The following is a 17,484-nucleotide window of genomic DNA, read 5'->3' on the forward strand; positions in this document are numbered from 1 at the left end:
ATAGTGATAACCAAAGCTCTAGTCCTTTACAGGAATTACCTAGATTATGAAAACTGACCCATTCCATTTTGTTATAGTTTTATATATGTTATTATTGGCTACTTTAGGCATTGGAGCTGACGTTTTCACATGACTGGGGATGCTGACTGCAAAATGCCCTACACAGACATGGTTAGTGGCTGCAGCAGCACCCAAGGAGCTGGCTCCTAAGATTTTGGGTATGCGCCCACCCCTTAAAATACACTTTAGAGCCAGTCACTTGAGTGCAGAACTTTGTGCTATTTATCTAAAGTAATATAGTTTGTGCCAGACATCACTTTTATTGAATGGACATTACATATTTGCATATTATCAATGAGGAGTTGCTTAAACAATACATTATCATCTTCATTGTTTTTTTCTTTCCAATAGCTCATTTCTCTGCATATAATTTATCTAGTTTGGTGAATGTCAATTTTTTATACTTACAGCCCATTTGCAAAGTCATTCATTACAGGCCGGAGACTGGTAAACGTCAGCACTGGAATCAGGGCAAAGGGAAGCTACAATATATATAGAGAAAAGAAACATAGATAAATGGTTCTCATTAGGAGTGCTTAAGGAGGACGCTGATTTTCTTTCCCTTATTATTAACAACCAAACTTATGCCGCAAAGATATACTGACATCAAAATTTAGTATTGTTGTAAACTAAAATGTTTTACCATCTAAACTGCACTTTTTAACCAGTGTGTTCTCAATTGCCCAGTGGGGATGGAAACCTAAAGCAATTATAGACCATATCCTTTCAGCAGCCAAACAGATGATATTTATTTATTATATGGGCGTCATTGTAACTATCCTGATGTCAGAGAATAAATGATAATGTAGCTGGTCACATTAGCTTTTATAAGCACCATTTAAACTACTTGAACCACTGAGAAACAATCTTAAATTATTGGATTTCAGCAGATTTGCTTATAAGGTAAGTGTCTATAATGATGAGGATAATAATTGTAATGTTGTGCGTAATACAGGATATGGTTCCAAATAAAATAAATATAAATACACTTAAAAAAAATCCCTTGTCCCCTTTGTTTCAAGAACTGTAAAAATTCTATAGGTCAAAAATATAATATGAACATTGGGATGGGACAATGGACCAGAATGAATGGAAAGTTGGGGACATATTTACTAAAGTGACAGTTTTTATAAGTAGAGATGTTGCCCATAGAAACCAATCTGATTCTACTTAACATCTAACTAGCACCTTCTAGAACATAACAGCTAGAATCTGATTGGTTGCTATGGGCAACAACTCCATTTCTAAAAACTCTCATTTTAGTAAATATACCCCTTAGAGTGTAGGCGGATGTGTTTTATGTCAGGTATTTAAGATGCGCTTGACTAGGGTCTGACCGGCTTATAGTATTCAGTCTTCATCTCACACACGTTCAGGGTGTCCTCAGTTACGAAGTGGGTGGAGAACAAGCTGCAGCCAATCAGATCAGTGGCTGATAGTGTACAATCATATAAATGAGGACAGGGATGCATGTGACAGGGAGAGTGACATGATGGGAGGAGGGGAATAGAGGTAACGGGAAGCCAAAGACAGAGGGTTACATGCAAAAATACATGCGAAGGCTGCAGTGTCAAATACATCTTTATGTAAAATTCACCCATCCATCTTGTTTTTGTTCATTTGTCATTTTGAATGAGATGGTTTCTCTCATACAATCACACTAGTGTTTAAATCTGCTATCATCACTACAGCACATACACAAGCCCTGGGAAGGAGTAACTCTGGCCTGTTTGAGGGCTCTCACTACTTATTCATCACTTATAATTTGAAAACATTAGCAAACCTGTATTTGAAACAGCATCATGTAATAACATACTCAGAGATAAAGAATAAAGCAAAAATTTCACAATGTTAAATATAAATAAATAAATGGTTATATAAACCACCCTTATCCTGCACCTATACAGAGAAATAAACCTAGTAGCTACTCATACAGAGTCCCCTGTTTGTGGGACTGGATAATAGAAATGGAAAAAACATCTGTGAGAGAGCGCTTGAGTAACTTTACAGGTTCTACTGGAGAATTAATTAAAAAAAAGGCCGTTCTGGATTAAAACTTCAAAATACAACTATTGGAGTATAAAAACATTCACATATAAAAACCTAGTAGTTTTTGTGGACGGGAAGCTGTTAACACCCTTATGAAAGCTTAATACAATTTATGACAATAAAAAAACATTTTATACAGTTCCAATACAATTTTAGACAGTGTTGATTAGGTTTACAGGGTTTCACATTTGAACATGGACGATTCACCCTTAGGTTTAAAGCATGTATTCGTAGTGGTGTCGTCACCGAATTAGAATAAAATACAGTTACCCTACGCGTTTCGTCTCCTAGAAGACTTCTTCAGGGGTTAATCTCTGTGCCTTCACATAAAGAAATACCTATTGCAAGTCCCAATTGGTCTAAAACATATTGGAATGATAGATATTCTTAGGAAACATTTGGTTCTCCGATTTTGCACCGTCGAAAAGATAGTCAAAATTGTGTATGTACTGTATGTTATCAGTACTGGGTAGTTGAATTCCACCCAGGTAAGCAGAGCAGCACATTCACCTTCTTTTCATATGGATTCAAAGTGGGCACTTTGAATCCATATGGAAAGAAGGTGACATTTATAAGGGTGTCAACAGCTTCTTGTCCACAAAAACTACTAGGTTTTTATATGTGAATGTTTTTATAGTCCAATAGTTCTATTTTGAAGTTTTAATCCGGAACCGCCATTTTTTATTAATTCTCCAGTATAAACTGTAAAGTTACTCAAGCACTCTCTCACAGACATTTTTCCATAAATAAATGGAGACATTGGGTGTAGGTGGGACCTGGAGGACCGGACACCAACAGCAAAGCCATTCAATCCCAGGATGTTCAGGTCCTTCCCCCTATACCCCGCCCACAGCCGAAGGGCACTTCAGTTTTGTTAACAAGCCCAAGGCAGGAGCAGGATAGGAGAAGGAATACTGGTACACTGAGAAATCACACTTTCACACAGAGAAGGAAATAAGTGACCAGGAGAAGAAACATAGAAGCTAGGAGTGTCATAGCGGTTGCCCTGTGGAGCCTATGGACTTCGAATAAAGAGCGTTAACAAAGGTAAGTCTACTATAACTCTCCTTTTCTTCTTCAAACTCCACAGAGAGACATTGGAGATGTTCCGAAGCAGTTGCTCAAGGGAACGCTCCGGAGCTGATAGGAGAACCCTACGTCCGAAGGAAGCATCCTGAGAGTCAAATGTATCAAAGGCATAAAACCTAAGAAAGGTGTGTACAGCAGACCAGGCGGCCACCTTGCATAGCTGTTCAGCTGAGGCACCACGCCGGGCTGCCCACGAGGGACCCACAGAGTGAGTAGAATGAGCAGATACTGAAGCCAGCACAGGAAGGCCAGTCTGCATGTAAGGCTGTGAGATAGTCATGCGAATCCATCTGGCCAGAGTCTGTTTGTTAGCTGGCCATCCCTTCTTGTGGAATCCATACAGGACAAAAGAAGTCCTGATGGAAGTAGTGCGGACCACGTAGATCTTCAAAACACGGACCACATCCAACAAGGCCTCACCTGCCAAGTGGTCTGGTGAATTAAATGTTGGAACCACAATTTCCTCATTCAGGTGGAAGCGAGAAACCACCATGGGAAGGAAACCTGGGCGTGTACGAAGAACAGTCCTGTCCTGATGAAATATCAAAAAAGGGGGAGCTACATGAAAGTGCCCCTAAATCCCATACCATACGGGCAGATGCTATAGCCAGAAGAAACAGAGTCTTCACAGTGAGCCACTTGACATCCACTGATTCCAGCGGTTCGAATGGAGGTTCCTGAAGTGTTTGGAGCACCGCTGATAAATTCCATGGAGCCACAGGAGGGAGAAAGGCAGGTTGTATACATAGAACACCTTGCATGAAGGTGTGTACATCCGGTATAGTAGTAATTCTGCGCTGATACCAGGTATACAAAGCAGAGACCTGCACTTTCAGAGATGCTAGGAGGAGGCCTAGATCCAGTCCAGCCTGAAGAAAGGCAAGAATTCGAGAAACCTTAAAGACTTGCGGATCATAGCTTCTTGGAGCACACCACTGGAAATATGTATGCCATATTCTGTGGTAAATCCTGGCTGAGGCCGGTTTACGTGCTCTGAGCATGGTCTGGACCACAGAGCTGGAGAAACCCTTAGCAGTTAGGAGGGATGTCTCAAGAGCCAAGACAGACTGGCTAGGTCCGGATGTAGACATGGACCCTGTGACAACAGGTCTACTCGTAGAAGCTGAAGAGGAACGTTTATGGAGAGCCTTTATAGATCGGAGTACCAATGACATCTAGGCCAAGCCAGAGCTATGAACAGGACTGTGCCCCACTCCTGTCTGAACTTTCGAAGCACTCGGGGAAGTAGGGATATTGGAGGGAAGAGAAGTGGAATGCCAAATGGAAGTTCCATTTCACCAATAATGTGTCTATGAAGGCAGCGTCGGGGTCCTGTGTTCTGGCTACATAAATTGGAAGTTTGGTGTTGTGCCTTGAGGCCATGAGATCCACTTCCGGAAGACCCCATTTGTCCACTAGAAGCTGAAAGACTTCTCGATTTACAGACTATTCTCCTGCATGCACGTCGTGACGGCTGAGGAAATCCACTTCCCAATTGAGAATCCCCGAGATAAACACGGCAGAGATGGCTGGGAGAATATGTTCGGTCCATGTGAGAATGCGGGACACTTCTGTCATTGCTGACTTCGAGTGGCCCCTTGGTGATTGAGATAGGCCGCAGCCATGGCGTTTTTCAGAATATTCTGAGCCAGAGTGAGAGCTCTGTAGATGGCTCGAAGTTCCAGGATTTTGATAGGTAACACTGCCTCGATTGGGGACCATTGGCCCTGGAAGGAGTGCTGGCCAGTTACTGCACGCCCCACCCTCGGAGGCTTGCGTACGTGGTGAGGAGAGCCCAGTCCGGGATCCAAAAGGGATAACCCTTGTTCAAATGGGAAGTTTGTAGCCACCAGGCTAGGGACAGGTGAACCTCTGGGGGGAGGCTCAACGTCTGGGATTTGAGTAGATGGGGTAGCCCGTTCCACCTGGAGAGGATCAGGTGTTGTAGGGGCCTGGAGAGAAACTGGGCGAACTCCACCATGTCGAAGGTGGACACCATTGATCCCAAGGCCTGCATTGCAGAGTGACTTGACACTCGCTGATTCTGGAGCAGTCTGCGTAGTCTGTGCTGGATTGCTGAAATCTTGTATGCCATTAGGAAGTCTCTGAACTCGAGAGTCCAGGAGGCTCCTAAATGTACCATACTTTGATAGGGTGTTAGGGAAGATTTTTTCCAACCGTGCATTTGAAGAAAGAGAATGGTTACCTGTAGATGTTGGTGAAGAGTCTCTGGGGAGCTGACCAACAACAAGAGATTGTCCAGGTATGGGAGCAGACTGATCCCTTGACGCAAACCTGAGATATTGTTGATTAGAAGGCGCTATAGGTACATCTAGGTAAGCATCCTGAATGTTTATAGATACCATAAAATCCCCAGGCTCCATAGCTAGGATAATGGAAGGGAGAGTTTCCATATGAAACCTGGGCAGCCTGATAAACTTGTTCAGTGATTTGAGGTTGAGAATAGGCCGATGAGACCCATTGGGCTTCTGAACTAAGAAAACGGTAAAATAATAGCCCTTGTCTCGTTGTGAGGTGGGGACACAAATTTTTACTCCTGAATTCAGTAGACTGTATGGCTTTTTGGAGCAGCAGGGCCTTGGTTGAGTCCGATGAAGGTCCTCTGAAAAAGAACTGCTGGGGGGGGGGAAATCGCCTCAGGAATGAGGGCATATCCGTGGGAGACCACTTCCCTCCCTCAGGCATCTGACTTGGTTTGACGCCAAACCTCAGCTAATTGAGGAAGTCGGCCTCCAACCCTGGATGCCCCCAGGGAGAGGCCTGCCCCGTCAGGCTGTAGGCTTGTCCTCAGACTTGGCAGGTGGACATTTAGTAGCCCAGGCCTGTTTTTGGCCCTAGATTTGGAGGCCTTGGTTGATGTCTGCTGTCATGGAAAGGACAGACCCTTGGATGTTCCTTGAGGGTGAAAGGATGATGTCCAAGGCTTTGTATTATATGCAGAGGGCAGGAACGCCATCTTGGAAGCTGCCAAAGTAGTCACAATTTAATTCTGGACCAAATAGGATGTCTCCAGAATAAGGCAGAGACTCTAGAGCCCTTTTTGAGTCTGAATCAACTTTCCAGGAACGTAGCCAAACAATACGGCGGCCACTAACGAAGTGGCAGATATCCTGGAGGCCAGGAGAGCCGTATCCATAGCTGCTTCACCTAAGGAGGAGGCTGCATCTCTAATGTGAGATATGTAGGACAGCTGTTCCCTCGAAACATCAGGGGGAAATGTCTCTTCTAGGGCCTTTGCCCATCTCTCATGGCTTTTGCCACCCAGGCCGTAGCCCTAGCAGGACAAGTAATAGCTCCTGTAAGAGAGTATATGGATCTATGACAAGTTTCTATACGTCTATCAGTAGTCTCCTTCAAACAGGTTGCAGTATGAATGGGTAAGGTGGCATTTTTAACCAGACGTGTTACATGAGAATCCACCGTTGGGGGAACTTCCCATTTAGTACAATCAGTAGCTGGAAGAGGGTAAAAGGAACTGAACCGTTTTGGAATTTGAAACCTTTTACCGGGCATATTCCAAGCTTCACTCATGTGATCAGCTGGTCAGAGTGAGGAAACTCTGGTAAAACTACCTTTTGTCATTTAAAAAGTGCATGTTTTTTTCTTAGGAGCGGGTTCATTCTCTATTCGTAAAATAGTTTTAACAGCTCTCACAAGAGCAGGTATATTTAGTTTAGAGAGTGGCTCCTCTTCTCCTGAGACGGAGTCAGAGTGAAAGATCTGTGTCTTCTGCCTCCCCAGATGATATCTCAGAATCAGATAACTGTGTGGATTGGGAAGATATCATAGTACATTTAATAGGCTTAGTAGGTAAAGGCTTTTCTTTTTGCAGCATTTGCTGAAAAACCGTAGGTATTAGCCAAACTCTGTACTGAGGTAGACAGTACTTCTACCCATGGGGGAGGCAAAGGATTTGCAGGGAGTATCTGCTGTGGCCATCCCACAGGGAAAGCCACCACAGGGACTGCTATGTGGTCCGCAAGTTTTGCCAGCATCTGTGAAAAGGCAGCCCAGGGTGGGTCCTGAGGGAGAGACACCGGGGCTGAGGGGCCTGGGGCTGTGTAACAATTAGTACAGAAACCATCCTGATTTAGGTCCTCTGTGGCTAAGCCCGCTGAGCAGGACTTACAAGTCACCAGAGTAGGAGCAGCATCATCAAGATGCTTGTTATTCTTTCCTCTGCAAACCATAGCCACTAGAATAATAAAATACACAGTATGATACAGTGCAGTGAACACCCTGCAGTATGTATAATATGGCACAGCGTAATGTGCCACCGCTCTATGGTATGTGGTATAGTAGAATAAAGGGAAAACAGACAGTATAGAAAGTAAAGATTAGAGCTAGCACAAATCACATACAAACGCAGAAAAACATTACATGTCTGCAATGGGCACTAAAATCCACTACACAAACCGCCGTGGCTGGTAGGATATAGCGCTGTATGACCCTGCCCCATGGGAGAGGTATACTGAGAGACTAGACCCAGCATTCCCGGAGACTTGCTTGCATAAAATGTCTGCCGCGCGTCTCAGAGGGAGGAGCAGCACAGGGAACACCAGGACCGCAGTGTAATGGCGTCCTGGACTGAGGGAGGGGCTGCAGGGAGAGCACCTTTTCACCTTGCTGAAATTAACCACCCGGTCCCCTGGACTCCACATGAGCTCTGCGCCAGTGTATTATATGCCCCGGTGGTCTAGTGAAGTCGTGGGCGCACCAGTGTCCACATCAGCGCTCCGATCTGTCTCCTGTGACTGGCGGTAAGACTGCGCAAAAAAATGCGGGTCCCTTGCGAACGGGGTTCCGCCTTACCTGTCCCCTGAATTCCGGGCTGCAGTATGGGGTAAGGGAACCTGCTAGCTAGTCCCCCTCGGAGCCCCGCCAGGAGTATCTTGCACAGGCTTGGTGTCATGGCGCAGTAGAGGGGTGATGGCGCGGCAGCATAGATGTTCGGAGGACAGTCTGGTGCTGCTCGCCCGTTAATAGTAAAAATAGAAAATAAATTAAATCATAAAATAAAAGCTTGGGTTGCTTAATGCAGCCCCCTGTTATAATGGTGATCCAGCTCCTGCCGGACCCCAAAGAAACTGAAGTGCCCTCAGGTTGTGGGCGGGGTATAGAGGGAAGGACCGGAGCATCCTGGGATTGAAGGGCTTTGTAGTTGGTGTCCAGTCCTCCAGGTCCCACCTACACCCAATGTCTCCCTGTGGAGCCCTATGGACCATGAAAACCTATTAGTTACTGTGGTCAATAAAATAATACCTAACAAAGGGCCTGATGCAGCAGCGTACGCAATTTGATTACGGACGCAGATTGAGCATTTGTTAGCCAATGCGCATAAGCCGCAGTGCGCAGCAATCACATTGCGATTACAGACGCATAGAGGAATCCATAGCAAAGTGAGTGACAGGCTGTCAGCGCTTGGGGATGGGGAAGAGGACGGGGGGGGGGGACACGGGGGGGGGGGGGCGTGTTGTCCGTTTGAATGCCATTTCATGGGTGTGCATAAATTAGCCAATTACGATTGCATATGCAGCACGAGAGCTCTCTGCGTGCGAGGAGATTTGCAGTCTCTGCGGCTGGTCAAACTTACTGTAAATGCTGCGTGACTGATGTGCGTTGATGGTACCGATGTTTACGCAGAAGAGCGACATTGGACGGATATGAGAAGGCAGCAGTGGGCGTCTTTATGCTGGCTGAGCTTTACCAGGCATTAGAGTACTTTCGCAGCTGCATTCCGTGAGAAATCGCAGTTGCGGTCACATTAGCATACGCTGCTAAATCAGGCCCAGATTTGGTGAAATTCAGAACATGTAGAATAATGTTACTAAAGAATAAAAGACGGTTGTATGATTATAAATATAAGATCCGTCCAAACTCAAAGTAACTAAATCTTAAAACACCTTGATGTGTTTTTACACCTATAATGGCAGTTTTACCATAATGATAAAGATATACACAGGCACAGCACATAGGTAACCCTGCATTTGTTTAGATAAAGTCCAAAACCGCTCCCATAAATGCAATGTTTACCAAAAAAATATATAAAAAATACCGAAATAAAAAGAGGAGGACCTGGTGTGATGCAATGAAACCACATTAATTGGATACAATTATAAACAAGGTTATCAATTAGAGAAGTCATTAATAGCCTCATTAAGGCCATGGGGGAGATAATGTTCATAATTTCAATATCCAGAATTCTTCTCTAATGCACAAGTGTCTGTATTTATTCCCTCCTATGGGGGTAGTTACTTTTACTTCTGATATGAAGTGTGCTGAAGCACCATGATGTCATTTACAATTGAAAATATTACAGAAATGTTCCGGGAAATAGTAACACAGGCTCTTCGTGATGGGGCTACATATTTGAAGCACATAAATTACATAATTACAGTAACAATTATCATCTACAGATGTGCCCCATACACCTATCCCCAAATCATGATGAATAGCCCCGTTCGGTGTGCCATGGACTATTTATTATTTTTTTTAAATATGTGTCTTAATCTACTACTTCATAACAATACATCTGCAACAAAAATACTAATCCTAAATATGTGACTTGCGCCACGCATCACTATGCTTACTCTGCTACTTTATACCACTTCCTTTGCAACAACAAATACTGATCTTAAGTACAGTACTTAGGGCCCGATTCATTACGGATTGCTATTGCGATCGCAGCGGTGATTTCACGCACAGGTCTGCTGCAAAAATATGCTGATGAATGCAATCGCAAAGCTGTCGCACAGCCAGCATAGAAACGCCCACTACCGCTATCTCACATCCGTAATACCTTGCAGTCCTGCGCATACATCTGGAACATCGGCCCCTCACGCACAATTACAACAGGTCTGAAATTGCTAATCTCGTTGCAAGCAGCGAGAACTCAGGCTGCATATGCTGTCGCAGTGGCTAATTTATGCACGCCCATGCAACGACGTTCATGGGCGTGCATAAATGCAACAACGACAGGCACATCTGTCTGACGGGGACATCCTGTCCCTCGGTCTACAATTGCTGTGTGTCTGCGTAAGTGACTGCAGTGAGATTGCAATGTCTACTCACACACGTGCACTGCGATGCATACACAGTACACACCATCAGCCGATCTGCATACGCTGCTGCAGTTGCGATCGGTGATGAATCAGGCCCTTACTACACTATTAGCAAATTAAGGTGCAAAATTCAGGGAAAAGTATTAAAGCTTGGGAATCGCTGCCTATGGTGGAGCATCTAAAGCTGGGTACACACTAAACGATCTGTCGTCCGATCCCGCGGATCGGAGCGACATATCGGGTACACTGTCTAATGCAGTGGTTCCCAAACTTTTTCAGCTGAAGGCACCCTTAGAGTCTCCTTAATTTTCTCAAGCCACCCTTAAGACAAATTACCTGTAGTACTGTTCTTTATGTAGTGCCTCCTGCAGTACTGTCCATGATGCAATGCACCATGTAGTAGTGTCCCTTATGCAAAGCCCCCTGTAGTAGTGCCCGTTATGCAAGGCTCACTATAGTAGTGCCCCTTATGCAATTCCCCAAGTAATAGTGCTCCTTATGTAAAGTCCCCTGTAGTACTGCCCATTATGCAATGCCCCCTGTAGTTGAGCCCATTATGCAGAACCCCTTGTAGTAGTGCCTCTTAGGCAGTGCCCCCACACCCCTGTGCAGAACTTACCTGTATGAAGTTCACGCTGGGGACCGCTCCTCCTGCTGTCTCTCCCGCTGCACTGACTGGATCAAGCTGGATCCAGCAGGCGCGCAGGATGCTCACAAGTTCCCAGTGATGCATTGTGCGGGGCCGTGGGTACACGGGTGACGTCATGACGTCACCCGCGCACTGCATCACTGGGAATGCTGAAGCGATCAGAGGCTTCTTTAGCCTGATAGCTTCAGAGGCCAGCGATCCACTCTCTGATGGAAAGTTGATCACGATCTACAGGTGGGAGCTCTGCGAGCTACCGGTAGGTCACAATCAATGTTTTGGCCAGGCCTGTTGAGATGACAGCAGCTTCGCTGCACAGTTTGGGAACCACTGGTCTAGTGTGTACCCATGAAATGCGCACTCCCGCGGGTCTCTAGTGACATCGCCTGTTGGCCCTGCAGAATGCAGCATGACATGTCCCCTCCCCCTCCGTCAGACCCAGCACTGGAAAGTGTGTATGCACTTGCCGCGTCCTGCCGCCGGCGATTCATGTTGGGTATACATCGTTTAGTGTGTACCCAACATACATCTCTCAACATATTGCCAAAAAGTATAGTAGTATGAGGACATATCTGTAAACCAAATGAATGCAATTGCTGTTTGTCAGTTATGAAAGGCATTTGCATTGTAATGCCACTTTTTATATTGCAGAGCCTCAATGAAAACTAATACATGAAGTACAGGACACCAAAATAACTGAGACAGGTACAGGTCGGTATTGGAGCATTTTGCTCCAATATGTATGCACACTGTAATAGGCTAATATTCTATCACCACTGTCACTAGAAAACTGAGCCACCAGTATAGAAGTCTTTTCTAGGACTAAGCTAACCAGTGGCGGATTTTACCTAGGGGCTCCTGGACTGCAGCCCCCCCCAGTAAAATCCACCACTCGCAGGAACTGCCTAGCAAGTTGCAGTGACTTCCCATTGGAAGCACTCTCTGCTGATCACAGCCAAACAGGCTGTCCGAGGGGGGCTGCAATAGCAGAGAGAGTGCTTCCCATGGGAAACCACTCCCCTGCTCTTACGGCAACTCATGTAGCCCCTAGAAGCCAGCTTGTCTGCTGACAGTTCCAGGCTTAAGCCACACCTCTCACGGTTGCCAGACTTAAGCCCCGCCTCCCATGACATCTGCTGTCAATCACTGGAATGGCAGAGAGGAGAGGGCTGCATAGACTGCAGCCTATGGCCTACTATGATGTGCAGACCCCCAGCCAGACAGGTAAGGAGCCGCCGCTGAAGCTAACCCAGACTAGCACCAGCCATGGCTCCAGACTTAGCACTGAGGTATCTCACCTGCAGACTCTGAAGCACATTGAGGAAATCATTCATCCCTGTAAGGTGCTCAACATCTTGGAAAATGGCCACCAGCAAAGTTGGAGTAATCGCAATGGATCGAGTAAGGATCACACGGGCAAATCTGGACCACTTCAAATTTAGGAAACCCTAAAATAAAAGAAAAGAAAAGAAACAATAAAACTATGAGTCTACACGAAAAATCATTATATTTCCTACTCAGCAAGTTACCTACAGTAAGGTAACAAGGAATATAGAAAAAAATGGAGACTAACAAGAAATACAAATTTGCTCCAGGATCTGGTCTCATGCTTTTGATCACTTAGACAGTGGAATGTTTTGAGTGAGTGATATTTATTTCCATTTGTCATTATACACCAAGCTATCGCTATGGAAAGAACCAAAGCACAGTATCAAAATGAAGTAAGTGCGTACAAATAATTTCTATGTTGCCCTAGAGAGTAAGCCGACTCCTTCCATCCTTTTCATACAATGTCATGTTGTCACCACAGGTGCTTTTTTTAACCAAAGAAAAGTTGGAGCTCCTTACTTGCAAAGGTGGGACTAGCCCTACATACTGTAATGGTGCGTACACACTGGGCGATAAAGTGGACGACTGAACGATATCGTTAAGTCGTCTACTTTATCGTCCATTTTTTACATCAAAACGATGAACGATGACGACGACGCCGCGCGTTCCCTCGGGTCGTTCGTCATCATCGTTCATCGGGCTGACATGCAGGCCAACCTGACGATCTCGTCAGGTTGCTGCATCTCAGGGAATGGGGGAGAGAGCCCGGCGCTGAATGATATCATTAATGATATCGTTCAGCGGCTGTGCTCAATGTCATGAACGACATTGAGCACAGCTTGCCGGGGACAACACTACACGATATCGCTCAGGGAGCATATCGTGTAGTGTGTACCCACCATAAGCTTCAGGTTTATATATTAGAATGTTTTGTTTGGATCAACTTTGAGAGTGGCTCGCTCCTGATCCTAAACAAGGGTGAGCTATTTACCCACGTATTGTTCATGTACTCGATAGCTATACTCCTCCTCCATACCTGGGCAGACAAGCTGACTAAAATTAAGTTTAGAACCCTGTGCAAACCTCAGGCATTACATTGCCAGCGCTCCCTAATCTTAGGTACTAGCTGGCCTCTCTATTGGTGCATCTACAAGACAGGGTAGGGATCTGCATGTGCTACTAGTGCAGAGTGACTCCGGTGGACATTTGCCATTATAGATTTTATTTGATGGCAACTGACCCAGGGGGAGGGCTGGAAACATGTCATTTTCCCTGCGGTGGCCATTTTCACAGTGATTTCTGCAGCCAGCACCGGGTCACCGGAGAGGTAAGTATATTTAATTGGGTGCAGGGTGTGCGGAGTGTGGGGCCCCACTGGACCCAGAGGCCTGTGTGCCCCGCACACTTTGCACCCATTATAAATACGCCCCTGCTCAAATCGCTCCAAATAGTCCCATAAAATGTGACTAAGCCGTGCCATGCCTCTCGCCACACGTCATTTGAATTCATTCAATACTGCCACACTTGCGAGTACAAATTCTATGCCCTCACTACACTACAATCCTATTTGTGTGTGGCTGCAATGTGAAAAAAAGCTATGCCGTGCACAAAAGGTGCTAAACTGCAAAAGTCCAAAACTAGCCATCTGTGGCGCGGAGCCTAGTGACGGGTACACACTTGGCCAACTCAGTCGACCGATTTGATAACAATCAGCCGCTCCATATGTCTGGCCAGACATCACAATTGGACGGGCATTTAAATTTTCCTGCCCAGATGTAATGTCAGTGTTGGCGTTTCCTGCAGCCAGTGTACGGTTAGTCTGTCTGTCATAGTAGTTCAGACAAGTCATATTTTTTTCACCGCAGTGCAGGGGTAGTGAAGTCCTGCTACCTGATGATGTTGGGCTCACGGGCGACACATCAGTTCTTCTTTATGTGGAGAGAACCTTTGATACATTGTTTTATTACATGTTAAGAACTAATCTATTTTCTAGATTGCATGCTTATTTCTATATTTGAATTTAGAAAATAGAATCACCCCGCCCCATATAGTGATTCTGTATATGTTCTCTACAATTCCTCCATAAGCACAATCATGATCTAATCAATTCCCCTACTCAATTACTCACGTTAACATATTTCCATTAGAAAAATAGGAGATCAAGAGGAGTAAGGGGTCCAGAGGTAGTTTACAAAACAGAAAAAGTAAAGGACAAGTTAAAACCATCCAATGGTAAATGGAATTCGATAGAATTATTAAAGGCTTACCTCCATGACAAACTGACCGGAGTACGTGCCAGTCATTGTTGAACTTTGACCAGCAGCTAGAATCCCTACAGCCCAGATATAGAGAGCAGCAGGACCAAAATAGCATCCTAGAACCACTCCCTGCAACACAGGACACAACAGCTCAATAACATGAAGACATGAAAATGTCAACTTTTTCATCCTGACAAATGCAAGAGTGTCCATGGGAGGAATATTTGACCCGTAATATCTATATTATCATTAAGGAAGAGCATGAAGAATGACCTCTATGCTGTGACTGAACTGCAACCTCTGCAGAGGATGTGGCCACATCAGGGCCCGTGGTGAGGGCGTCCTGGCAGCACTGGCTCCTCATCCTGAGGCTAAATCAGCGTATGCCCAGAATTGGCCTTTACACCGCTCTTCCGGGCTGGAAGGCCTTTCCCAAATTTTACTATAGGGCCTTGCAATGTCATGTTCTGCCCTTGCTTCCACATTATGCTTATTATTTTTATGCAGACTTTCCAGGACAAAGACAGAGAAGGCATCAGTTTACAAATGAGCCGTCTATGTGCTTGAGAATGGTTTGGACTAATTACATTACTTTTAAACTAGTCACTACAATGCCATGTGATAAGCCACATCCAATCAGAATCCCATATTGTAGAATGGTATTCTATGCTCTATATATATTAGCACAATTTGCGTAATCAAATAGTGATTGAGCTACAATGTGTTGACACTTGTTTACTGTTTATGTTGTACTAACGGTACCCCCTTAACAGTTAAACTATTAAAGGCAGCACAACACAATCAATGCCTCTGCTCAATCGCGCCTGTATACAAACTGTGCTCCATGGGTAGCTCGAGGTCATGGCTTAGAATAGCAAATGTTTCTGTATAACGCACACTTAAAGTAACACTCACCCCTTTGTATATATCCACTTTCAAAGTATCGGTGTTGTTGGGAAACAAATCACTTTGTCCACTACTGGTCTTATTAAGACATTCCCTAAACTAGACCAAGAAAGGGAGAACAAACAAGATCATATTATAACTGGATGCTATGCAGTCACTCAGAAACCAGCTGACCTCTTCTGGATTATTTCCTATGCCTAACTCTCAGTCATGGTAAAAGAGGGCTACAGCAATAGTGAAAATCACCAATAAATAACTTTAATCAGTGCTCACTGGTTGCTAAAAAATAAAACACAAAATAGTATGGAGTCGACCACCTAATGTCATTCCAGAGTGTATTAATAAGAAGTGGGATTAAATATATGTACAGATGATTATGGGAGAGAGGTCTTGTCTGTAGTTCCAGTTATGTATTAACCTTCAAGTACTGGCACAGGCAGAAAACTGTCCATAATCCCCCAGAATATATTACACATTGCAAATTTTACTGTATAAGGCGTTTCAATCACTAGTAAAACCCATAAAAACATATTCCGCTGGCATTTCACTTCTGTTCTGCACTTCTGTTTGCAGAGCATATCTCGCTCTAAGGGCCTGATTCAGAGCTGAACGCTCTAACCAGAGCGCTCGCTCTGAATCAGGGCCCTCCTACCTTTTTTTGGAGCGTCCTCATGGACGCTCGCATAGCTGTGGGTTACCACCCACAGCTATAGCGAGCGTCCATGATGATGGTCGTGATGGTCAAGACCATCGCGACCATCGGGCTTGCGACGGAGACCCTGCGGTAGGGTCTCGCTGCCGCAAGCCCTGGAGTGATTTTGGCTCTATCAGAGCCAAAATCACTCCCACTGACATCACTCGTGATGTCAGTGGGGCCGGCTTGAGACGGTAGGCGTTCCCATGGAAACGCCTCCGTCTGGCAGGCACGCCCCCGGCACGCCCACCAAAGGCGGCATGCTGTCAAACAACATCGACAGCACGCCCCGTTTGGTGCGATACCCGGAGCGATGGAGAGCCCGTCGCTCGCCGGGTCGTGCGCATGCGCAGTGGGGGAACATCGACCCGCTTGCAAGCGTACTGCCGCTCACGAGCGGGTCTGAATGACCCCCTAAGTTTCTGCATTTAACATGGGAGCTTTGGGGAAACCTAAAGTAAACTGCAAACGCAAGTTACAAACAGGTGAAATGGACAGTACATACAAAAGTTACTGACAAATATAAATATAGCCCAGCACACTAAAAGTAACTGTTCTCTAAATGTTGCCAATGCCTGCTAGCATTATTTGTCCAAAGCATACCCAGATTAGCCCAAATTGTGCCCACCACCAGCCCTTTATGGAACACCAGACTCACCACTTCTGCATTGTTCTTTCCAAAGAAGGCCTCAGCAAACACCGCCACCACAAAGACATTGATGATGAAGGACAAAAACAGGGCTATACTTGACTCGATGAAGAAATATTTATTCGCTTCTCTCACTTCTTTCTTGTTGGAGCGATTTATTTCCCTGGACTGCACAATGAGAGACACAATAGGGCTTATATCATAAAGCGTAGAACACATGTACTGCAACCAATCGCCAAAATGATCTTTCATTGCTCAGACCACACTGATTGTTTAAAATTGATATACCTGACTGTATGATCCAGATAAAAGCATTTTATAAACATATTATGTAAAACATATTTCCCAGGGAAATAGATGGGGAAAACAGAACGCGTTCACCACTACTACTGGCAACTTATATTGGTGTTCAAGTTGAGATTTTCCCCTATTTTTTTTTCTTAAATCATGTAATTTTTATTCAAATTTTTCACAAATTATAAACATTAAAAAAAAAACACAGTTAACATAGAATCGGTGCCGACACAAACACATCAGAAAATAACAAAGTATACATTAAGAGGAGTATCATGAATAAACCCAGCGTGAGATCAGTGCAGGAACATATACGGTACCCAACAAGCGCATGGAGGTAAGAAGAAACAAACAAAAGAAAGGAAAGATAGCACAAGAGAGAAAAAGCCCATTGGTCCCATAGTTTATGATATTTAGGAAGAGCCTTT

General features: G+C 44.9%; 1 protein-coding gene across 5 annotated transcripts in view; it reads right to left on the reverse strand.

The window, feature by feature from the left end:
- Window positions 1–17,484, reverse strand: part of SLC11A2 (solute carrier family 11 member 2) — a 124,558-nt gene that overhangs the window by 36,003 nt on the left and 71,071 nt on the right. For all 5 annotated transcript variants that reach the window (XM_088465934.1, XM_088465933.1, XM_088465937.1 and 2 more), the window contains 5 exons: window positions 16,772–16,930; window positions 15,429–15,518; window positions 14,523–14,642; window positions 12,225–12,374; window positions 469–542 (listed from right to left, as the gene is read on the reverse strand). In XM_088465934.1, coding sequence (XP_088322060.1) covers window positions 469–542; window positions 12,225–12,374; window positions 14,523–14,642; window positions 15,429–15,518; window positions 16,772–16,930 — 593 coding nt within the window. The remainder of the gene's footprint in view (window positions 1–468; window positions 543–12,224; window positions 12,375–14,522; window positions 14,643–15,428; window positions 15,519–16,771; window positions 16,931–17,484) is intronic.

The sequence above is a fragment of the Taudactylus pleione genome, unplaced genomic scaffold, assembly GCF_031769625.1.
Source record: "Taudactylus pleione unplaced genomic scaffold, aTauple2 ptg000065l, whole genome shotgun sequence".
NCBI classification, from domain to species: domain Eukaryota; kingdom Metazoa; phylum Chordata; class Amphibia; order Anura; family Myobatrachidae; genus Taudactylus; species Taudactylus pleione.